We start from the raw sequence: 25,412 nt of genomic DNA, 5'->3' as shown, positions 1-25,412 counted from the left end.
TAATCCTTCAGTTTTCCACCTTGCACAGTATTTAAATGCTCATTAAAAAGATAAATCTTTGTCTTTTCTGTTGTAAAGGTAAATTAAAATCAATGCTTATGAAATTCTCACATGCTAAAAAATGATAAGCACATGCACAGATTAAATGGGAATGGACTTCAATAAATGTCAGCTTTCATTTCTTTCTTATCATTTTTGACTTCTGGTGACCTGCAAAGAGCTTTAAAAATAATCAGAGGAAAATCCTCTGTGATTTAGACTCAACTCTTTATAGAACAGACTACAAATGCAGCAGGAGTAATGGTTATTAGCCAGCTTTGTCCATTGCTGTAGCTGATGTCAAGTTTTGTTTACCTTAGTTAAAAAGACAAGATACTGTGAAACCAGTCTGTTCAACTGGTGATTAATACAAACAATCAGCTAATACTATACAGGCTTGTCACTACGAGCAGCTAAATTCTCGGAATTTTTATGTTTGGAACATGCTGATTCATGCAATGAATTTTCACTGCTCCATATTCGACACCCAGTTGGGATTTAGTGGAAACTGTTGAACTCATAGACAATAGGTCTTAGTTAAAACAACTGTAAAGTCACTCTGGATGAATATTAGTCAGAGAACTGAGCTCACTGAAACAAATGGGAAGACCTCTCCAAAACTCTACAGACATGTAGAACTGTGAAAGAACAGAGGAGTAACTGGGTGGGGAAGAGAGGTGAGAGACAGAAGAGACGGAGCAGTGTTCAGGAACAGGAACACTCCAAAACTTCCCATGCATGTAAATGATAAGTTTTTTTAGACTTCTAAAAGTTTTACATATTTTCCTTTTGATAAGAGAAATATTCAAATTACCCCAGCAAGTGGTGATTTCATTTTTTATTTCTGAAAAAGCTTTTCAGGTGAAATCTTCACCAAGCCATGTGGAGATGAAGGAAAGCAAGTCAACCCAAGTTTAGGATTTTAAAGTTCCATCTTTCCACAGGAGGAGAAACTTCTCATAAAAATGGAGAACATTTCACCTATACTACTGTGCATATACCAATGTATTGTATTTGTAGTCTGTATTATATCATACTGAATACTAATACTACAGCATTCAGAAAACATGGCTCTTCACAGTCTTTTAAACCCCATCTGCCAGCCATTTTGGTCTTTTGTGACATACTTTTACTTGAAGGCTAGTAACAGTCAAATCCAGGGCTCCATGCTCAAGTAGAAAAGGTTCTGTCATGCAAGCAAACACAACACTAAAAATCCAGGGGCGCATTCACCTGTTTTGTAGGAGGCAAAACAGGAGAAAGACGATATCCTGGCTATCTGGGGTGTTCAAGGCCAGGTTGGACAGAGCCTTGGGTGACATGGTTTAGTGTGAGGTGTCCCTGCCCATGGCAGGGGGGCTGGAACTAGACGATCCTTTCCCACCCTAACTATTCTATGATTCCATGTAAGTCTCAGGAAAGTGATCATCTGAAAACGTGGCGAGACCTATTTTCACTAAATAAATGCAAGGGTGGGAAGTTGGGCTGCTGAGTACTAAGGAAAGACTTGGGAATCCCACACACATTGTTAACGCTTTGTTCAGTGGGTTTAGAGATAAAAAGAAAGGAGATGAGGAAGGAGACAGACGAATGAGATCAAGTGCATTCCTTCATTTTAAAAAAGAGATAAAGAGATATTTGATCATGTCTGAATATGAAGAGCCAGATAAGACTGATGGTTGAAGATGAGAATAGGGAAATAACAGAGAGAGAGAATGAGATAGGATGAGATGTACTCCCTGGAGCAGACAGAAGCATTGGAGTAAGGTAGCAGACGTTCCTAATCATAATAGAAAAGGGGATATTCAGATTTGTACAAAGGGAAGTTTATTTTGCCTTTTTTAGGGAAAAGATAGCAAGCTCAGTATATACACACATGACCTAGCATTCAAAGTCACCTAGATCAATACATCACAAGTAAACGCATCCTGAGAAACAGCAGGGGTTATTCAGCCTGCTTCAAAGCAGGCTCTTTACGCCTATGCCATCCTCGCAGGTCATTGCCTAACCTTGTCCAACACCCGCAAGCAATTGTTTCTAAAGCTTAAACTATTCTCACCATAGTGAGGTTTTTCTCATAACTAGTCTGTATCTCTCTTGCTGCACTGCAAGTCCACTGTTGCTTTCTACATCACTAGGAACATAGAGAAAACATTATTCTCCTTTTCCCAGCAGCATTTTATGAATTTAAAGAGCTCTGTTCCCAATTCTTCTATTTTTTGCTAGCCTACACAACACCAATTATTTCAATTAAGAGTAAATGAGAAGTGGAAGAAGATTAACAGGCAGTCACAGTCATAAAAATGTATTACAGCTTTGAACTGAACAGTGGTCGTGTTTCTACTATGAATTTTCATTGTTTTCCCTTGGTGCTAGATGAATTTGCACACTTTTGGCTAAAGCTAGATCCAAAAGTATTAACCAAGCCATTGAAACAAGTCATAGCTGAAACAACAGAATACTGAATCCTTGATATACAGGCATTTTATTTATTTTTAGAAAAAAAATGAACAAGAATTCTATGGCATCCTCAAGTTAAATTCTCTTTTGTCCCTTCACATTAACTTCCATTCTTGTACATGCACATGTGACACATTTGGAAACTTAGCTCTAAACTACAAGTGTTAACAAACTTTTCTGATCTCCCAAGATCAGAGTTTTCACCTTTGGTATTCAGTGGCCCCATTTAAGGGACAGCGGACCTTGCTCTCTTGCTTATTGGAACAGCACGTTGGTAGGGAAGTTGAACCTGTAACATCACATGAATTTTAAGGAACATCTGCTGGAATGGGGAATGGAAAAAATTGTATGGTCAAAAGTCAATCTCAGGACCAATATGAAATCAGAGCAAAAACAAAGTAGTGGGTTACCTGTTCCATTTCCATCTAATCCCTGCAAATAAGGAAAACTGTCCACTTCCCAGGGTGAACTGGCTGCAGTCAGATATGCTGTCAAATCGCTGTAGCTAGTGTTCTCAGGTAATTTCACAGATCTTCTCTGAAAGTGAACTTGTGGCTGAGTCCGTGCACCTAAAAATAATTAGAAGTGACTTTATATCCAAGGTGGGCAGAATACGTAGGTTTCTGCATTTATGGAGGCACATCTACAGTCGTCTTTTATTAGAAATTGTGACAGTTTGTGAAGGATAGAGACATCAGAGGGCTATTATGACAGAGGAGGGAAAACAGTATTTTTACATTTATTTTGCACTCGCCATTATTTTTCCACAAGTATTACAGAGCAAAACTGTTAAGGCACCTAATGTCAGAGGTTTTTCTTGCTATGTTTTTCTCCCCTGGATCACCTCCAATTTCATTACATGCTTATTTTAATGTATATAACCGAAACTAAAACTGAGTTCAGAGACAGAGCACGTGAAAGCACAGAAAAGCATCCTGTTCACCACATTTGTTTATATTTTGTTTTTCCTGAATTCCTGAAATAGCAAGATAAACGTAATTTATATTCTTGAAAGTGATTTTCTAAGAGACAATTCTACCTGTAGTCCAAATTAACTTGTGTAATCTCTGTATTTAATTTTTACAAAGCTTTGGCCACATTACCTACCTCTAGTGCTGAGGGAACAATTGCTTTTCATTTAAATCCCTGGATAAAAAGATTTACTTGACAAAACTTGGGTGAAAAGTTTCCACATTTTCCCACATAAAGAACACATCTAAACAGAACCAGATTAGTGGGCATCTAAGATTTCTCTCTTTTCCTCTGTGTTGTATAGTTTGAGAGTTTTTTTCAAGATCGCTAGGTGTTAATTGAGGGGTCTTTGCTGCAACATGATTTAAGAGTGTTTTATGTGCTATGGCACTTCATGTCTCATTTAAATCTCAGTTTATAAAGTCAACAGTCTTTTTTCAATGGATGCTCACCATTATCACTGTTCAGCAACACACAGCAAGACTCCATCTGCAAGTTTGTGTGTGCAACATGCAAATTAATTTTTAAATCAAAAGCTATTGTATTTTCTGGAGCTCATTTTGAATATGCACAGAACACACACACACACCCCCCAGCACAAAATCAAGAGGCAAGCAGGTTTTTTCTTAATTCACATTTGACTATGCAGTTCAAAGATGGCAACTCAAAACAATTTTGCTTTTTTTCCCCTATTAGTCTCTGCCAGCACTTTAAGGTTACATGCAACTTCACGGCAAGAAAGATTAAAGAGTTTGACTCCCAACTCCTAAGCTCTGTAACTGCCAATGTCATTAACCAGGAGACTGGAATCTTTTCTTCCATTATCTTCTAGCAGGAGCTCTAGCTATGAGAAAACACAAAAATTCCACAGGACAAACTTTGTATTGGCCAACAGGAATCGCTATGTAGGCAGGCAAGTACCTCCAAATGGCTGATCACTGTTTAGCTCTCATGTCTTTGGCAATTCTGCAAGAAAAAGCTATAAACCAAGCTTTTCAATTTCTGAAACACGTAAGTATTTACAGCAGGCTCTCAGGACTGGCAGTATCCTCAAGTGTTTAAGACAGGCATTACACAACACTCATGTGAAATAGGGAGAAATCTCCCTTACCCAATTTCTAGGTTTCAATGGAAAACAACACGAAAGACTAAATAAATTGACTGCAATGAACTTGGGGAAGCTTTCTCTCCTGAGTGCTCTGCAATACCACAGTAGTTTGCTATACCCTGGGAACAGATCTGTTCAGGGAGCTGGGAACCTCTGATTGCACTACTGAGCAGGCTCCTACAGCCCGTAGTGATAAGCGTTCACAGTAACAAAACAGAAAAAAACCTGAACACAATAAAGAAACTGGCATTAGGATTACCACTAACAGTTCAATGTAAAATTGTAGGCTCTTCTGCAGTCTGAATCTCTGGTTAAGATGACTTATGCAAGTTGCCAAGAACCAGTATTATATTTCCAAAGATCTGAAGTAATTAAGAATTAAAACCAAAGTAACTGCTGCTGAGTGTCTAACACTGTAGTTTATGTGAAGGCTCTACGGTCTTCTACTAACAAATAGCTGTTTTGTAGCACTAGGAGAGCAATGAGCTTCCAAATTTTAACTAGATAGGGAGGATTCAGAAAGCCAGTCTTAGTTTCTTGAATCCTAAAGGCAGCACAAAGCATTCCTGTGACTTAGCCCCAAACCTGGCAGGAAAACTTGGATGCAAGTTTTAAGGTGAACGAAACAGCTTCCTCTGTAGATAGTGCTTATACCTACAGTAAATCAGTGCAGAGTAGTTAATTCACACTCTATGTTAACAAGCTCTTTGATAGAGATCTAGCCTCAGCTGGATCTCTCCAAACCTGGCAAGAGCCTTTGAAGGCGCAGAATACCGGGACCTACCGGTGAAAGGCTTGTGAGGTAAGCAGCTACCAAAACTTTTGCCTTCTCTCACCACCTTGCTAGAAAATAATCCAGTGTATTCCTTTAGAGGAGGTCATAGAGGATTTGGGGGCATATGTTTAGGAATAGATTTACTGGGGGAATTGGAAGTGGTAAAATGCAGAGACAGACTTGTGCTGACCATACTCTCTTTTTTTTTCAACAAGTCAACACTTATCACTGGGAATGGACTTATTGCTTCTACTGAAGGTACCTGGACAGCATGCTGGGACATCTAGTCTATGTCCTGCTTTGCCTAGAAAGGTGGGACCAGATGATCCTTGAGGTCCCTTCCAAGCTGTTATTCCACGATTCCATGATATCTAGTTTTGACTTAAAAACCCCAAACAAAATCCAAACACATTCAAGTATAAAACTGGCATGTGACCTCTCTCCACTTGGTGAGTGCCATGAGGTATAAGACTGCTGAGCACTGATCTTACCTTCTTTAAACATCTTCTTGTCATACACTGGCCCTGCATTGAATCACACAATGATTCAAAGGCTGTCAGCTCCAGTTTGGACTGGAGTCTGGACTGGAGTCCAAACTCCAGTTTGGACACACCTGAAGACATAACCATCTCAAAGAGTCCCTCTAGGGAACCTCTCGTCACACTGAATACATGACACATGGCATTACTGGCATTTGAGCTTCAATCTATGCAAAATAACATTGAAGTATCAGCAGTTCATGCTCTGATTGCTCACATGTCAGAGGCAGATAGAGGGTACCCATACAGCTCCCATTCACTGAATGCTGAAGGTTCAGCTCATCACTGGGCCGGTATTGAGTAACTTAAATGACCCAGTGGCTGGCAAGCTCCATCCCTTGCAATTACTGACAGAGCAGAGCAGTGGAATGTAATGCCATCATGAAAATGAAGCTGGCTGCATCAACTCAGACAGACCTCTCAATTGCATAATAAGTCGCTTGCTTGCTTAATTATTCAGAAGCAACTGGTAACTTACTGTACCAGACAGACCTTTCTTTCCCTTTGACTGGGCTTCCAACACCAGTGTTCCCAGTCTGTTCCTGGGTATAATGGGTTCTGTTTTGCTCTCATTTTTGCACTGAGGTAACTCCTAATCAGCTCTTTTGAAGCAGAGTGAAATTACTGGGAAATAAATCGGAGAAGTAACAGAGAAAAACTAGGTCACAAGGACCTTGGATCAAGACAAGAGAGGCTCCATTCAAATTTTAGTACAATGTCTAGGCTGTCCTTCATTCAGGTTTCACCATAAGAGAATTCCCAAGAAAAGGACTGTGGGCTGTTCCCATAAAATAGTTTTTACTGGACAAGACTGAGAGTTCAAATCCCAACCCTTAGAGTACTTGGGGTATCACTTTCCTCTTTTATCCTCTTTCTCTGCTATACCAGCAGAACCAGTAATACTATTCTAATTTATATATATATAGGGGACACTTTGGATCAATTCACTGAAGGGAGCATGATTATGTGGGAAATATTTATGAGTGTCAGTTGTTAAATTGTCCCTCTAGCCTTTTAACATCCCTCATTTATTTGAAGAAAGGAAGCTGTAAATATGAAAAGACTGTTCTTTTAAAGTTAACTGCATATTAGCACTTTACAAAAGAGTAAAAGTATTTAATATACTGTGCTAGTAGAATACTGTTGGTAAACAACATTTCATGTCTTGTCTAATGGAATCCCTTGTGGTTTAACACAGTTCACTGTCCATCTAATCTAAACCATTAGATAATATAGCTCTCAAATTGCAGAATGTCTGTATGGCAGCTGTGCTGTTCTCCTTCTGAGCATTCCATCAGCTACCTAATTTGTTTAGTGCTTTTTCAGCTCCAGTTGTATCTACTGCTATCATTAATGAAAAGCCTATTGTATATCTGGATGCTTTCTAACTATAAAAAAAAGGTGTCAGGAAGGCATAACTGTATTATATTCTCTCAGATAAAACAAAGTTCTCTTAGGATATTATTGAAGGTAGTATTCCCATGCATATTAATTATCTGGTGGAGTGATGCTAATCATAATACACAGGAATAAGACAAAGTTTATGCACTATAAGCTCACAGGAAGGATGTGCCTTGTTTTGGCTCATTAAAGGTATCTTTAAAAATTTCTGTTCTTACATCAACAGACTTACCTCAGTTGTCACATCAACTGGGCTAAGTCAGGTCTGATCCCTAAATCAGATTAACATTTTATCCTTTACTGTGTAATTCAGGAAACACAGTGTTCATCCTACTGATGCTACTGTTGCTTAAACTTCTACGTTTGGCCTTATGAAAAGGTGATTCAAACTTTACTCTTCTAAAACAGTGGGTTTCATTCTGTAATATGTGGGTTTGCAGACAGTCTGATAAGGGGTCCACAGGAGGTACTTAAGAAAAATAAGTTTGTATAGGATATACAACAAAGTTGATATGAGAAATTTTTCTATGCCTTAAATTTCTAAGGCCTTCACAGTAGGAAGCAATAAACAAAACCAGATAAATTTCTCAGACAATAACAACATCAGAAAACATTTTCTGTAAGGGCAGCTAAATGAGGTTAGATATAAAAAAAGAACCAAAACACTTAACAGATAGCAAAATAAACTTCATCTCTAGCTCTCAGACAGCACACTGAAGTCCAAACTTGTTTATTACCAAGTAACTTGAATTCCCTAATCACAGCAGTTAGGAATGAATTTAGCTATTAATCAGTTTGGTAAAACCATCCCACAGAAGAGCATTCCTTGAGGAACTCAGAAAAACTCCCAATGAGATAACCAGTCTCATCCACAGGATAGAGTTCAGAAAGTATCAGGCTGTCAGGCTTTTTGTTTAGAGACCCTCAAATTTCACTTCTGACTTCCAAGAAACATCATACCTTGAAATCCTGAGACTATCTGGACTACATCATCATAGACCATGAGAGTAGCTGAGCGTTCAGGAAGAAGGCCGAGACTCAGTGAAGAGAACACTGTGGGAGAGAAGTGGTTTAAGTGGCATATATTTGAGTTCTCATAAACGCAACAACAACACGTACTTTCTTCTACATTTTTGCAAAAGCAGGCCACCCAAACTATTATAATCATACTGTATACATGGCAGAAACCATATGCATTTTCTAAACCAAATAATTAAACTGCCAGGGTATTATTATTGACCTAAACAGCCTGTTCTACACTTTGACTCCTGCAAGTCGTGCATGGTAGCTGAAAGCACACAACAGTGCAGAGTGAAGCAGGGTTTTGGGTTATAATTCCCAGCTCCAGAGAAACACTTGTCATTACATGAAGAGGACTGGAACAGTAACTCAGTCTGACTGCATTATTTTTCTGTGAAACAGCTATACTTCTTACCTCAGGAAGATATTAATGAAACTTAACTTTTAAATACTTTGAGATTACATAAAAAGTCATACAGAAAGGTAAAGTATGATGAATAAATGTGAATAATTTGCTTTAAAATACAGCATGTCCCTACTGAGTCACCACCCACACTACAGCAGTGTTAAATATAGCGGAACTACTGTCTCTATCAGTGGTGCAAAAGGAGAGAGATAAATGGTATTTGCTGCAAGAAATTTGCCCGCAAGGACCTCATTTGCCACTGGGTACTGACGTTCCTTACAGGGGACTGTGTCTGTATGCACACACATCTCTGAAGAGTGAAGATCATGGTATAATTTCATGCTAAGTTCTTCAGACCCAGAAGACCAGAAGTACGTATGGAATTAGCCACCAAGCACATCTAACTCCTACACCCATGAAAACAGTAAGAAGTAAATCTGCTCACAGTCCATGCATGGCTTTCAAAGACAGAAGAAGAAAAGGAGATTAATAGAGACTAATAATTTTTTGGAAGTGGGCAGCATCCCACGTTTGCACCTGGAAAGTACTCATCTCATTCTGAAGAGACCACAAGCTGAGGAAGACATTTCCAGAACTGATTAATGGAACACTGCAAGCTCTTCTGATTTTCTGGAGCTTCATAAATTTCCTCTAAACTAATATGTATTACCTAATACAAAAGACCGTATAGATGTTAGCTATGAATATGGAGACTATTTTAAGCAATATACTTTTTTAAAGATTAGAAATTTTAGTATTTGGGAGAAATACAGAGGAAAGGAGAAGAAACCTGGAGAAACACACTGATAAGAACCACCATCTAGAAGATGGTCTTAACGTATCTGAGCATTGGAAAAATAAAACAAAGAATCATGTGACTGCAAGTACAGCTGAGAATTTTCTTTCCAATGCTCTAGATGTGAAACAGACCTATACATCAGGCAACATAAACAGGAAAGCCTAGTGTAAGTAGCACTAAGGCCACACAATTACAGAATTTGTCTGTCTTTACTCCAATAACTTAATTTGCATGAAGAAAGCTAATATAATTTAGACACCCTAGGGAGCTCACTACAATAAAACATGCCAACATCTTCTTCCAACATATACGCCAGGCTATAATGCACATGCAACCTCTAAAGTTCCCTCGGGCTTTCCTGCACAATCTTTTCTCAGCATGACAGAAGGATGACTGTGACAATCCAGTCTCACTCCTGTGTAACCACAGCCTTCCCTGAATTAATTACTGCTTCAGCTCCAATAGCTGAGCTTAAACTAGAAAACATGTAGAAAAGCTATCAAATTTTCTTTTAAGGTGTCCAGTGGTGAAGAACACACCACAACATCAAAGTAAATAATTATGAGCACAGTTGAACTCTGTGCCTTTTTACCCATCAAAATTTATTGAGGTTAGACTTCCAGCCATTTGATCTTCTTTTTATACAAGCCTGCTAGACAGAGGAATTCTCTCATATCCTTTTCTTGTTCTCTGTGTGGGTACTGATGGATTACGATCAAATTACTCCATGAGCTTTCTCTCTGGTGAACAAAATAAATTAAGCACTTCCAAGTCTTCCCCTGAAGCCATATCTTCCAATCTTTTAATCACTCCTGATATAACCCTAGAGATATAAACATTCTTCTTGCAGCCTGGATCCAGAACTGGACACACATTTTCCTGAGTGGTTGCACCAAGGACAAGTTCTGAATCACTATACTCTGCCTTCTCAGTCTTTACCTTATTTTACAGCTAAGGATCAGATTATTCTGCCTTATTGCAGTGCTGAATTGGGAGGTAATTTTCAATCGCTCATCTACCATGACTCACATGTCATCTGCAGAGATACTGCTTCCCAGATGAGCTCCCCTCTCCCAGAAGCACCAGAAGCATCCTCTGTTCCTAGGACTACATTTCACCACAGTGAATAACATGCCTTGCCTTGACTGACTGTCATGGTTTCAGCTTTGAGAGAGTTACTTTTTTCTTAGTAGATGCTGCAGTGCTGAGTTTCAGCTTTAGTATGAAAACAATGCTGCTCACCCACGTTCAAGTTGTTCCCAAGTAGTGCTTACCCTGATCAAGGACTTTTCAGTCTCATGCTCTGCCAGTGAGGGCACAAGAAGCTAGGAGGAAGCAGAGGCAGGACACCTGACCCAAACTAGCCAAAGGGGTATTCCACACCATAGCATGTCATGCCCAGTATATGACATGGTGCTGGCCAGGAGGGGCCAATCGTTGCTCAGGCCTGGTATTAATCAGCAGGTAGTGGGTGTGAGCAAGCAGTTACATGGTACTTAGTTGCTGGCTGGGGTTAAACACAACCATGACCCTACCAGCTTGAATGAACTGTGCTGCCTTAGCAGCTTCCCACTGTTCACTGCACACACTGCTCCAACAACATCCTCATAAATAGGGACTAATATTTTTCTTCCTAATCATTTAGAAAGGAAAATCTATGTGCAGCTAAGAGCAGATAGATGAGCACATCTTCCATCACGAACACTTCAACAGCTCAAGTGATGTTAAATTAATGAACTGTTAATAAGTGGAGCCATGGCTCTGGTGATAAATATTTCAATGGAAAAAAAGATCTTAATCTTTTCCTCCTACCATTTATCTTTATGTAAATAAATAGTTTTTCTGCTTAAGTGGCAAAATGCTAGTAATTATTTTGGTTAATATAAGAAAAGTTCACTTCTGGCGAATTAAGGGAACAGAAAACCCTTGATGTTTATTCCTTAAAGCTAATACAGGAGTTCAGTAGCTGCACAACTTTTCAATGTAAGATTACAACTAATGCATATTGACTGTGATGCAAACATCATGACTGCCTGTTCCCCATCATCCAGCCCAGATTAAAAATAACAAAAAATGCCATGGTTTTCAAGACTTCTATACTGTGCTGGTTACAAATCGAAGAGGCATTTAAATACAAGGCATTTAAATACAAACAGTTCTTGGAAAGGTTTTTAAAGACTACGTATCTTAGTCAATACAGAAACTAACAGCCTAAGTATCTTGGGCCTGAAGTTTTTCGTCATGTCCCTTTGAAGGACTAACTCAAAGAACAACCCCAGTAAATCTACATAGGACGTATCAAGTTGTAAGTTGTTGTTTCTTTAATCAAGGAAAGGATTAAGTTCAAGGTAAAGAAAGCAAAAGAAAACATTCTACTCCCAATTAAATAAATGGCAAGCTATCTATCTGTTTCAATGGAGGATGACCAGAGGTGAAAGGAATCTATTTTCTGAGGTAAGATCACATTTCAGCCTTGGAAAGATTTTGTGGAAACTATATACAATTACTGCTCTTTAAACTTCAATGACTTACCAAAACAACAATGCCATGTTTGATTCCCTTGCCTCAAACTCAGTATTAGAGAAAAAGCAACAAGAAAAAAACCTAACCAAACAAACTCCAGGCCATGGAGGAGTAGGCTGCATTCAAAAGACCTAGGGTGCAAAGTCAGAAAGATAGGAGACACAAAACAAGAAAAGGTTCAAGCAAGAAAAGGCTATTGCATGCTTTACTCATACATGATTGTATCTTAAGGAAGTACATGAAGTATGCTGAAGAAATTGCACTTCATCTTATTTAAACAGAAAAACTATCAAGGAACTTTTTAAACAGTCACAGAACAATTACAGTTGGAAGGAACCTCTGGAGGTCACCTGCTTCAACCAAGCAGGGGCATGTCCAGCTGAGATTTGAGTATCTTTAAAGACAGAGCTTTCACAACCTTTCTTGGCAACCTATTCCAATCTTTGACTACAGCTGCTGTAAAGAATTGTCCCCTTTTATTTATTTCAAACTCGCCTTGCTGAAATGCATTTCAGTTGCTTCTTCTTTTTCCTCTATGCACCTAAGAACCTGGCTTAGTCTTCGCTATAGCTCCATTAAGCAGCTGGAAAACGTGGCAGAATACAGCAGAGGAAATGTGGAAGAAGTCAGTCTATCTTATCTGAAGCACACAAATGCAGATAAGTAAACAGCATGCTGAAATGCCTAAAGCATAATCCTCAGTTTGAAGAGACTCAAGTTCCTTTCCTCATCTGAAAATACATTTGCTGCTCCACCTTGCAGCAAGTCACACAGTCCCTCTGGCTGATATTAATAAATATTATTTAAAATTGATATTAATAAATAAAAATATTTAATAACTAAAATGGGGTTTTAGAAATATTAATATAAATAGATATTAATATTAATAAATAAAATAAATCTTAATAAATAAAATGGAGCCAAGGCATGGGACTGAACACTGTCCTGTGATCATTTATATTATTTAAATATTAGCACACTTAAAACCTGGCATGGCTTTGGCATCGGCTAATTATCAGATCTGAGGTGATATTTGGGTGTGATCTGGATATAATACAAGCCTGGGACCATTCCCAAACTACTTGGACTCTAATAATGGCTGGGGATTAGAGGAAAGGCAGAAGAAAACTGAGGATGTGACCTTCACCTAGGTGTTATGTTTCAAGGTCTGAAAGCCACCCCCAATCTGTTCTATTTAGCAGTACATAAATAAGTCTTCATGACTCAGAATCCCATTCTGTACAACTACTGCAATGTCTCCCACTTCCCATAAAATTGAGGCATTCTGATAAAAACTAACATGCAAGTATTATTGTTACAGTTTTTGCCTGCAGAAGAAACAAATCACGCTAATCAACTTTAAAAAAATCCTTACATCTGGATAACATAGCTACAGATTAAAACTGTCCTATGGGCACAGCCAAGAATTGAAAGGCCAGGACTTCTTTTGTACACTACAGCCTATGGTGCAGCAGTTGTTTCTACACCTTGAGAGAGAAACGAATGAGTGTATCACAGCTGCTGAAACAAAACACTTGGAAACAGAGTTCCCATAAAGAAAAAGATCTGGAATAGATTTGCATTTGCTGTGGAGCTCTAAGAGCACCAACAGTTGTTTGAAAACTGATGTAGCCCTGATGCCACAGTTTAACTGAGGAAGAATCCTTGCCTTTTTTGAACAACCCAGATGTTCTTCCTCCTACCCAGGATCACAAGCATTAAAAAATACATCATACAAAACTGTGTAGCTTCCTTTAGATGCAAAATCTTACCTCAGAACAAAAATAAAGATCTCTTACCAGGCAATCTTACAGGTTTCCACGGTGCAGAATTTGGCACATATGCATGTTTACTAGCAGTCACTATCAGCTGATTGCCCAGCTTATACTGAAACTTGAGGAAGGCAGTGCCGTCTGCTCCTGAGGTTCCAGATGCAATGGAGATCTGGTTGGTAAAAATCTCAATGAAGGCTTCAGTTACTGGCTGATGTGTGCTGGCATCGCTTACATGGACCTTCAGCGTTACTTCTGCAATGACAAACAACCATAGCAATTATCGTCCCAAAAGATTCTATATTCTATATTCCACTTATGACTCACACGCAGCCAGGCAGCACATCACCAGGGGCAGGCAATATCCCCCCGATGGGCAACATGTCAATCTCACAGTAGCATCATAATTCTAATTATGCATGCTATCAAACATCATGGATAGTACGGCATCCCAACTCCGAGAGGTCCCCGCCTTCCTGTGCTTCTGCTCAGCCAGCCTTCTCCACCAGCAGTGGGGAGAGGGAAAGGCTGGAAGTCTGCTGTGCTCCCTCACCCCTTCCCCAAAACATTCTCTCTTTGTGTAGTGAAGGAACAGAGGATGTCTGCTGTGATGGAAGCCTGGGAAGAGAGTGGGCAATGCGTGGCCTGTGTTACACTCAGAGATTTTGATCTCCATCAGGAGAGGTTCCCCCAGCTGGCAAAGGACTTCCCTGGCGATGTCTAACCAAGACAGTGAAAACCCACAGGATCAGGTCCTTGTCCTCAAAACACAGGGCAGGGAGGATGCTAGCAGTGAGGAAGAGGGGTACACTCCCCCCACCACCTCCCAGTTCAGTGGCCTTTTTTCTGAAGGGGCAAACATGTCACAGGCCATGGTGATACCTGCTTGTCTGCCCTGATACCACTGCATTACCTGTCCCCACATATAAGTAGCGGCTATGAGAAGCAAAGAAGTGATAAGGTTAAGGCAGTCTGGAGAATCATACATCTTGTAGACATGCAGTCAGAAGCTAACACAATGGACTTCATTTTCCTTGAGTAATTTGCGATTTTTTCCAGAAAGTAATTACTTGTTTAAATGTTTCCAGATGTACAACATTTGTCTACTCCAGGGCACTCCTAAGACTAAACCATGCATTGTGTCACCACACTTTGTTACATAAAGTGGAGTGGCTTGTGCAAGACAGTCCCTGTGGAAGGCATTCCTCTGTATCTACGATTATTTTTCTGCCCCTCCAATATTTCCTCTGCCTCATGCTCTAAAGAAGCAGCTGTTGCCTTTCTTCAATAACTATGACTTAAATGCAGTGCTGCACTGAAAAGACACAACAACGGTTCAATGCCTCCACCAAGCCACTCCTTGGATTTTTTCATTTACAGTTGCCTTGTTTTCCTCCATGAGTATCTCCCTCCCTCCCTTCTCTCATTCTCATCTTTGGAAATCCTGCTGTTCTTGCATGATGTCCCCCACCTCTGCTTATTCCATTCCCCAAGATAATAGACAGTACCATGTGCAACTCATTTCTTCATGTGCTGCCCAGAAAAGAGAGCATGACCTCCTTTTCATACAGATTTTAAAACGATATATTGATTTACATAGAACAGTGTTGGTGGTACAGTTCTATTACTACTGTGCATTAGATTTTAAGAACTTATTTCAGTGTAAGCCCTGAGCCAGAAAGACATAACACCAAGAACCACAAAGAACAAAATCTCTGTTGTGAATTTCAATAGTGAAATGACACAACTGAGTATGCTGAGAAACATACTGTAACAATGTATAAATTTAAAAGGATATCAGGATCTAATACAGAAATATCAGCACATCTGTCCTAAGGGCATTGCAGCCAGAAACTTATTGAGCCCTTTTATAAGCAGAGACTTTCTGTTTTAATCCTACAGTACAGAAAATACAAATATCAGGCAGCCCTGAACAAAAACCCCATTAAGAGAAATTCATCATCATTGCAGCCCTCACTTTAGAACTTGGCGATGGTGAACACCAATTTAGAAGGGATCAGCATGAAATACATTCTAGCTATTAAAGATTCTGGACTTGTTCCCAGTTTTGCATTTAGTAGTCAAAGAAAACAATATATACTGAAAAACAGTGTCCATACACTCTGATGTGCACATACTGAATGCCTCCTTAGAAATCTTGCCTTGACCACCAAGCAACTTGTGAAGTCTTATGCATATGAAAAGCAGCCACATTAATTAAAGGAGGAATGCCTATGTATTTATGTATTTACAAACTGTACATGTATTTACAAACATGAGGGCAAAAAGCAATATAAGTTATTTTCAAAATGTGCACGAACAATACACTTAGATCCAAAGCCAGATAGCTGTGCTGTTAATGTTTCCCACTTTGAATTGCCTAGCAAAGAATGTTGAAGAACAGATGCGGTTAAGAATAATGGGTCATGCATTAAAGAAAAAGCAAGGGAACAGGACAAGCTGAACATTGTGGTTAGTAATTTCAACAACATGAAAGTTTAGTCTTTTCTAAACAACCACATATAAGAAGGAACTAAAGAGCTTTGAAATATTAATCAAGGAAGAATATAAGAAAACAACAGAAGTACCAAATCTATTTAATTCCTTATAGACAGTCAAAATTCTAGAATAGACTACCACTAAAATTGATCTAGAAACAAAGACTGATAAGCAAAAATTTTCCTGAATACACAAATCCAGATCTCTCTTCCCAAACAAGAGAGCTAGCCACTGGTATCTCCAATAGGAAATTCCTTTATCCTTCACTCTATAGCTATATAGGTGGTTCTGTCTACATCCTTCTCTCTTTCTGATAAGGAAGGATAACGGTTTCCAAAATCCTGTTTCCAAATGAAGTGACAAAGGCCATCACCCAAGATGGAAGACGGATGTCCTGGAATGCAACAGACTGGAACTGCTGTTGTAATCCACAGTCCCTAAATCAGACACTGGGCTTTGTTGTTTTTTTTTTCGCCTCCTTTTTAATATTTAGACTTGTTGGGGCTTTTTTATGACTCAGAAGATAGAGAAAATCCTAGCAGCCTGAACAACCCCAATTCCTTTTCATGTATTATTTTCCCTGACATATATGTGAAATGTATACAACTTACTTAACTCAGGGCTTTCTCCCACACAAAAGCTCTTTTTTTCTTCTTATCTAATGCAGCAGTGAAGTCATGAACAGCAAACCTGCATTATCACAGTGATTTCCACAGCAACAGAATGATTACAAGCTTTAAATTGCAGAGAAATTGTTGAAACAGTGAGTGTGACGAGAACAACCTATAAAGAGAGACTACTAAAAAAACTTAAAGCTATACAGTAAGTTTGAGAATTGTTAGGAGATACTCAGGACTTCTTAACAGGAAAACTGAAGAAAGAAAAGAAGAGAACAGAGGAAAGACAGCAAGTGATCAAAATCACTCTGACCTCAAATTAATAGGGAGGTCTTAGACCGAAGCATTACGTATAATAAAAGAACTATTTAATTATTAAAAAGCTGCCTCGAAGACTCATTATTAGCTACAGAATACAGTCTTTAAAATATCTGGCAAACATTTTAGTCTGTACTTTCAGTAAAACAGTGGGAATAAAGCAGATACATTATTCTGGAGTTTTACAGCCTACCACAGCAAGCAGCTCACCAGAATTAAAGACACATGGACTCTGAGAAGGAAGAACATCTGCAGTAGGTGGGGAACATGATGGAGACAGGAAACTGAAAGCACTGCAGAAGGTGAACTCTGAGAACATGAACTGCTAACATGAAGCATGCTTCATCCTTCCACAGATTTGCGATACTGTTTTCTCTCTATTATTGACTACAGCAGGAATATTCAGTTACAAAGATCTGAAGGAGCTTTGCTCTGTGCTGCTAGTGAGGTTCTGTAGGAAGGAAGGGGACATAATGGTGCACAGTGTTGATGTTTCCTCCCTGCAGATCAAAGCAGACGGCTGAGGTGACAGGCCCCAGGCTGATGAATTCACCCAGGGCAGGTGACATCTCTCCCATCCCCCAGACAGGCCAGGCTATGCCTGAGCCAAGAGCCCCTAGGTAGCAGCCAGACCTGGCTCCTGACCAGTGTGCTGTGAATGTGACCCTTTCAAACCTGGGCTCTGGCACACGGCTACCTTTTGGCTTGCAGGGCACAGGCAGAGCCAGAGTAATTTGCTTGTACCACTAGCCCATGCCCTGTAATATTCCCACAGGAATGTTTCCTGTCCAAAGCAAGAGCTACTTAATGTTAACTGTTCATTTCCAGGAGATAAACTACAGGCAAAGGTATCCTGTCTGGATGGGCAAAGAGACCCTGTGTCCCTGTATAAAAGCACTGCTAGGAATGGGCCACACAACAGTTAAATAGTGCAAGCCATCTGGGAAACCCTGCAACTCCACTTCAAGAATCCCAAAGCAAAGTGGGAAAAGGAGGTTAGTAGGAAAACAGCAAATACAGAGTTACAATCCACAAAGAGGACAAGGTTGCTGTATGTATACGCTGAAGCAAGTCAAGCGTAAATTTCTCTTCTCACAGTTATAATCCTTTGTCGTCTTTCAGCAATTGCATCTTGCTGTTCAAATGAGTGCAAAAAAACCCTACCAGTTACAGTGAAAACAGCTGCTGAAGTATAACTCCCTCCCAGTTTTCTAGTACTAAATTTATGTCAGCTGTATAAAAAAAGTCCCAGCATCTCCAAGGTTATAATTTGGGAAAGTGAAACAGAAAAAGGCAAAAAAAAGCCCTAGCATGTTAGCTAGGCAATCCAGAGCCCCATCTGTCTTCTTAATCTGATTTTTGAGATTTTGCTAAATCTAAACTTTCTCTGAGCAATCCTTCCAGTGCCATCTGCTTTATGAAACATACTGCCTCCTCTGAAATACAAGTAACCTTAAGACAACTATTTCTTCAGTTGCAACCCCTCTTAGACTCACAACTGCTCTTTATGTTGCTGTGTACTCCCAGTTTGGGAATGGTTTCCTTCAGAACTGGTATAATCAGTGCTGTTGTCTATAACCAAACTCCTGAAAAGTGAAAAGCACTGGTTTTGGTTTTTAAAAATAACCGAAAGCACACACAAAACCCCCATTCTTTGTAAAATTCTATGTAACATATAGAATGTTACATAGAAAACTCCTGAGCCATCTGAGTGATGGCACACTGTCAAATCTCAAATACTGAAATAAACAGAGAAAAGTTATGACACAGATTGGAATTCAAAGATGACAATCTTCTTTAGATGCCAATCCTGCAATTTGGTGCACGTACACTTCTCTGTCAGGCAGATTCTCACTGATGTCTGCTGGACAGATGATCTCTTTTGGGAACATGCTGACACAGACAGCCTTTATCACTTTTCTTTTCCTCTGAGGGTCCCCTATCCATGGACAATGTCAGGATATTACCAAAGCAAGAGATATTTAAATTATCTAGGTTTTGATTAGAGAAAGAAAACTTCCTGTTCATGTAAAAAATACCATTATGAACTTCATTTAAAATTGCATCCTCTGCTCTGACTGAGCTTACTGGCAACTTGCCTGGTTTTGATTCTTATGTGCCAAATGGATAAGCCTTTCTGCCTCCTGACCTTTTGCCCAAGTGCAAGGTCACGCCTCAGCCAAACAATAGGATTTTCATTTATCTAAAGGAAAACATTTTCCTAGAAAAAGGAGTGTTTCCCATCCCCTAGCCACAGATGCCAGCTCAATCATTTATACATTGTCATATTTTTGTAATGTACTGTATCAAGAAGGCTCTACTGACAGCCATGCTTCAAAATAGTAGCGGAGTAAGTTTGTATGAAGAAAAAGGAAATGTGCATAAAGTCCTTCTAGAAGCAAAGTCTGATCTTCACTGATGTCAACACCTGAAAAGTAAGTGCACTAGTACCACCTTAAATAGCAGACTAGGTGTGCTTGTAGAATACTCACAGCAAAAACAATGACATCCCTTGCTCAAAACAGGCTCTGGTCCACAGGAAACAGGACAAACCAGTGGTGCTACACAGCTTTCCCCTCCACCACAGAAGACCAAGCCTTCAACTGGCTGAGCATCTGCCACTGATTTCCAGGGTACCCAGCCATGCACTTAATTCTGTCCACAGCACTGGTCAGAACTCTAGTAAGGACCACACAACAGGGCTTGGTTCTCAGGCCCACACTTGAAGGATTTAGACAGTGGAAGGGTTCAGAGAAGAGCCACATAAAAATCTAGGGTACAGGGAAACAGCCTTGGGACTGGCCATCTGAAGAAGCTGACCTCTTCATCTACTGAAAGAGAAGGCTGGATGATTGTGTGAAACAGGGAAACTGACGAAACCAGTTCAGCTTTAGTCTTGTTGAGAGAGGTACAGTATGACCCAAAAGCTATACATTGAACTTAAGCAAATTCAGGTGTCATTTCTCAGAAACAAGAGAACAGCTCAAGAGATAGCAGACTCGTTTGTGCTGACAGATAGTGGGAAGATATCTTTTTTTTAATAGCATTAATTTTAATTTTAAGTGCTTAATTAAGGCTTACAATTAATGTTTAGTTCTGGAGTTAAGAGAATTAACGTTTGATTCCAGAACATTTATGAAGACAGCCCAAATGGTTGTCTGTAGTGCTTCTGATTTTTTAGCACTGCAATATGAATTTGCTAAACACTTTTCTGCTTTACAGGTCACGGGGAAGACTGTCAGTACTGTCCTGACACACTCTGTCTGCACACTCTGAGCACTTGTAGTGTGATGACTATAATTAACTCTCACACCTCAAGTACACTTTTCCCCAAATGTACAACTGACTGTGATTTCTGAGTTCTTCTTTTTTTCCTCTCCCTTGCTTTTCCTCAGAAACAGTAAGAACTCATGCAATGGGAGCTGCACAGTCCAGTCTCTGAGCTGGCGCAGAGAAGCCCATCTGCAATGCTCTTGGGTGGCACATAAGGCTTTTTTTCCTCCTCTGAAGCACAGGTTGATTTGTCTGCATTTCTCATCTAACATTCCTTGCCATTGCAAGTGCCTCAGGCATTGCTGGCACTGTGGCTGGTTCCTCCAGCGTGCACAAATTTAATTTCCAGGGGACAGAAATGGTTTATCTTAACTAAAATAATTAGACTAAATCCACAATATTAAAGCACAGTGGTCTGTGATACGAAGGTCAGACAGGTGGCCTACTTGCCTCTTCAGGTCCAAAATCTATTAAACAAAGCATTTGAAAACTCAAATGATAAATACATTAGTTAAAGTATCTGCTAGTAATAATGCACACAGATTTTAATAAAATGTCACAACAGGAACTCCAATATAAAAACTAGAGCAATTTATGCCATATCCAGTGACAATCAGGCTACTAAACAACCATGTAGAGAAAGGATAATAAAAGATATCCATCACACAACTGTCCAACATTTAAAAGAGGATTTGCATATCCTGACCTGCGAGAGCCTGGAGCAGTACCACCAAAATTAATTTCTTAGGGAAAAAAAAAAAAAGGTAGGAATTTGCTTTAATTAAAAAAAGTGAGAGCTATATGCACAATGCCCAGATGAGACTCCGATACCCTATTGTTAAGCAATTAAACAAGCATTTATAATTAACTTGAAACTCACACGGCTATGAAACTCATGAATAGCAATAGTTGCATTAACAGGTCTGCCTCTGATCTCTGCAGGAACTGTGCATGATGCAAACTAATTTCACTTCCAAAGCTTGTCTTTTAGACATGGAATTATATAAAATACCATCATGGAGCACAGATGGAAGTTGACTTTCAAAGCTTTAGCTTGCCCCACACATAATGGGTTCTTTGCAAGACATGAAAACATAATCCCGGCTTAAAACTCTCTTTTTTTTTCCCCCTAAGACAGTCCTTTGAAACTCTGTTTGGAGATCAATATGGAATGAAAACTTAATGCATTGATATTTTTCAGTTGCTGAGCATTAGAGTTCTCCACTGATTCAAACAAGACCACTGCTGATTTTGCAACATCATCTCTGAGGATAACAACACATGAGCTCAGCTGCTGCACAGTTTGCGGGGATTTTAAGCCAACTTTATACCTACTGAATCACCAGTCCAACCTGGGGGAGGGCAGAAAAGGAAAGCCTGGATTTGCTTAACCATGAACGGATGTGTTACATTTTCTCAGAACATCTTTTTCCTAACTCTATTATTAACAGTCTGCATCTGATGAAAACAATTTAAAGCAGTTGTATTGTATGACCAAGTGAACCAGTGTATGTGCAATGGGGCAGGGAGGAGATAACCAATTCTTCCTGCTTATTTCCCAATCAGCATTAGTGTTAGGTTTAAGCTCTACTTATTTCCAAAACCTGTCGTGAAAGCAAAGCTAGATATCCCTTTGGAAGAGTGTATTTTTATAAAATAAAAGACAAACAACTTGAGTAAACAAAACACTGTAGCAATTCAAACAAACCCAACTCAAGTGACTCTTCTGCATTCCCACTGCAGTCTGCAAGGCAGATTTCCACTTTCATCTCAGTACTCCGCTGGTGAAGGCTAATACAGAGGCAAATTCTTGTTTAAAGTTTTATCCAAGCACTTGCATGACCACTTTTTTTTTTTTCAAATAACTAAACAACCAATTTATATTCACTTCACTCCTTGAAGAGGTTATCCCCAACCGGCAGACAGGAAAATTAAGCCTAGGTGAAGCTATGCATGGGAACAACCTCATTCTTCCCAGCAGCCTGCCTGAGCAGATTTCTGCAAGGTGATTAGGAGCTCAGCACTGCTGCTCAGCTACTCCAGGGCAAAAAAACAGGGGCATCCCCTCCCTTCCCGCCTCCATGGCCTGGCTGCAGACTTCTACTCTGTGTCCTGCGCTGCTCTGCTGCTCCTTGGACCTCGGACTGTGTCAGCTCCATTACTAACCCAGCACAGCACCAGCCTAACAAAACAAAAGGCTTGTCGCCAGGTTATCAGCCTGAGCTGCTGAAGCAACGTGGCTCCAAGTGACAACATCAGCAGAACAGGCAGGCGTGGCGGCAGAGAGGCATGAAGTCTTCTGGCCAAGCACAACACTGGTGGAGGAAAAGGCAGGAATGGTTCCATCCCTGCCAGTTCAGGGGCAATTAGGTCTGCCCAGCCATACCACTAAAATACACCCCGAGAGACCTTCTCAAGTAACTGCACCCCTGTGGTCACTCTGGAAGGCTGCCTGTGCCACTCCTGACTCAAGAAAAACTTTAGGTCAGTATTTGACATGTACAGTTGCAGGAGACCTTTAGTTTGCGTTAGTCCCAAATGCCAAACAACTTCCTGGCTGTGGTACCCCTACCACTGCAAAATGGTACCTGGCTCCTTAAGGATAGGATGCTTGTGACATGCCAAAGGGAAGAGTCTGATTTGGAGTAGCAAGGACTTTCACACGGGCACTATACAGGGTTTACAGCTGCTCCTGAACACCCAAAAATCTCTGCAGGCACAGCTGATATTTCTGCCTGGGTGGAGGTCACAGTCACAGATATTGTGGTAGGTTATTGTTTGTTCCTCCTAACCCTAAAAAGCATGCTTTCATTAACATGCCAGCTGCTGTGGCTTGTTTTCTCCTCACTGCAGCCGAGGATTAACTGCCCACCAACTTGTCTCTATTGAAACTTCCGTAACCTCCAAAAATTTTTTGCTGAATTTCCAAGTTTCTGAGATTTTTTTTTTCTCAAAACAGTGTTCACATTTCCTTATTTGAAATAGCTAATAAAAAAAATTAATCTATGATCTAAGCCTTCTTCTTGAAAATGAATGAAGACTATAAAACAAAATAGGACCCACTACAGTTCCCTCCGTCCTGTGAAACATACCCAGCTTGACACTGGGCCATTTGTCATTACCCCGTTTAGTCCTTCATCCAGTATCAGTAACACGGAAGCCTTCTCATCCAAGTCAATTTTCAAACAGTATTTTTGAACCAGGCTGCTGTACTGTTTATATTTCAGCTGAGATGACTGCATATATATGCAGAGCATAGCAACTGACTCAGCAACCAACACTTGCTTCGGTTTAAATTACTGTAACAGCATGGTGATCTTAATTCCTGTAAGAGGATTAATTTAAGGGCTGCTAGGATTTCATTAGAAAAATTTCTAATCAGACTAAAATTGTGAATTTTAAAATATTACTTTCTATTCCCCTACACTGGAAGTCAAATATGTAAGTCAAAGTTATTGGCTCTTTCACAAATTCACAATAATGACTGGAAAGTACATTGACAGTTACACTTGCAACATGCATCTTTCTTGCAGACTTATTTTATACAAAAACCACAAAGCAACAATGACCAGAGTTTTGATACGCTGCTCATCCAGCCTATATTGCTTTCCATCACTGGAAGAGCACTGGAGCGTACCTTTGTATTTCTTGGTCACCTGCAGCTCTGATTCATGCCAGTGCTTGTTGCAGTCCACTACAGTTCTACAGTCTCCTGGCAGTGTAGCTAGGAGACAAAGGTTTTCAACTTAGAGGTCCATGGTCCAGGCTTCGGGCATGTGTGAAACCTGACTTGGTGAAGCATGTTCATTTAGGCTGTGAGACTGCCTGCCTAAGGGGAGCCTGAAGGGGATGGCACTTTGCTAAAGGACTCTTGAGGTTCACAAATCAAAACGTTGAAAATCAAGGAAGCACAACAGAAATAGCTGATCAAACAAACAGGTGAATTACCTGTTCTCTTTAGAAATAAATCTCAATGTGAAATGCTCTGACTGGCCAATAAATGATGGAAGACGGCTGAAAGGAGACAGGCAAGGGCAACATGCCCTGAAGCTCCGGGAATAATGCAGGGTGTGACTGAACACAGCTGCTGCAAACAGGTCTGACTTTATCTCAATACGAATGGGACTCAAGGTTGGCCTTGGTTTCGCATGAACATGAGTTCCTCCGACAGCTACTGGATCAACTGACTATACCACAGGTGAGTGTATCAAACCTTTCTCCCAGGTTCATTAAAAGCAATGTCTCCCAGACCAGCATGGGGATGGGGTGTATACATGGCTCAGCCTGGTACAGAGTATAAAACCTGAAAAAACTAACAACAGATACAAGTAAATTTGAACACAGCAAAGAGCTTCAGCTGGTTTCAACCCACAAATTTCTTCTTGGTGTCTGGTGATGTCCAGCATTGTGATGGTGAACATAGTACAGAGACCAGCAACAGGTATCACACATCGGTGATTGTGACTGAACTGTTATTGCCACTGCTGTATTTCCTATTTGCTAAGTGCAAATTGCACTGGTATTGTGATTACAGTATATTCTGTATCACTGTGCTAAAACAAAAATCCCATGTAACATTAAATACCTTCAAATAAGTATATTCGATATTAAGCATTATACTCTCCACATGTGGCCTACCTGAGTCCAGTCAGAGAGTACAAGATTCTGACAAACATCCCTATCACTTACTAGCTTGCCCATCTGACAACAGAAAGGGGTTATCCCTTACACTCTACCATAAACCCATCTGAGATATTTACAGCTGTAAACATCACCCTGCTCAAGCTCTCTCACACAGCACAAAATCCCTCAAATTATGCCATTTTATCTCTTCTGTTTCTATGCTCATGCTGCAAAACATACATCTGTTTAAAAGTAACACTATCATGAC

The 25,412-nt window shown here is 40.0% G+C and overlaps 1 protein-coding gene across 4 annotated transcripts in view; it reads right to left on the bottom strand.

Annotated features, from left to right (window-relative positions):
* The window catches only part of FAM171A1 (family with sequence similarity 171 member A1), a 96,638-nt gene that overhangs the window by 22,170 nt on the left and 49,056 nt on the right, over positions 1-25,412 (bottom strand). For 2 of the 4 annotated variants that reach the window (XM_062623648.1, XM_062623649.1), the window contains exons 3-5: positions 13,842-14,069; positions 8,255-8,347; positions 2,910-3,068 (exon numbers count right to left, since the gene is read on the bottom strand). In XM_062623648.1, coding sequence (XP_062479632.1) covers positions 2,910-3,068; positions 8,255-8,347; positions 13,842-14,069 — 480 coding nt within the window. Of the gene's footprint in view, positions 1-2,909; positions 3,069-8,254; positions 8,348-13,814; positions 14,070-25,412 lie in introns of those variants that run through there. The other 2 variants (XM_062623651.1, XM_062623650.1) reach the window with 2 other exon arrangements.

Source organism: Pezoporus occidentalis, unplaced genomic scaffold, assembly GCF_034315485.1.
Source record: "Pezoporus occidentalis ecotype Australia unplaced genomic scaffold, CSIRO_AGI_Poc_V1 ctg257, whole genome shotgun sequence".
Taxonomy (NCBI): domain Eukaryota; kingdom Metazoa; phylum Chordata; class Aves; order Psittaciformes; family Psittacidae; genus Pezoporus; species Pezoporus occidentalis.
This window is presented reverse-complemented; position numbering and strand designations above follow the sequence as displayed.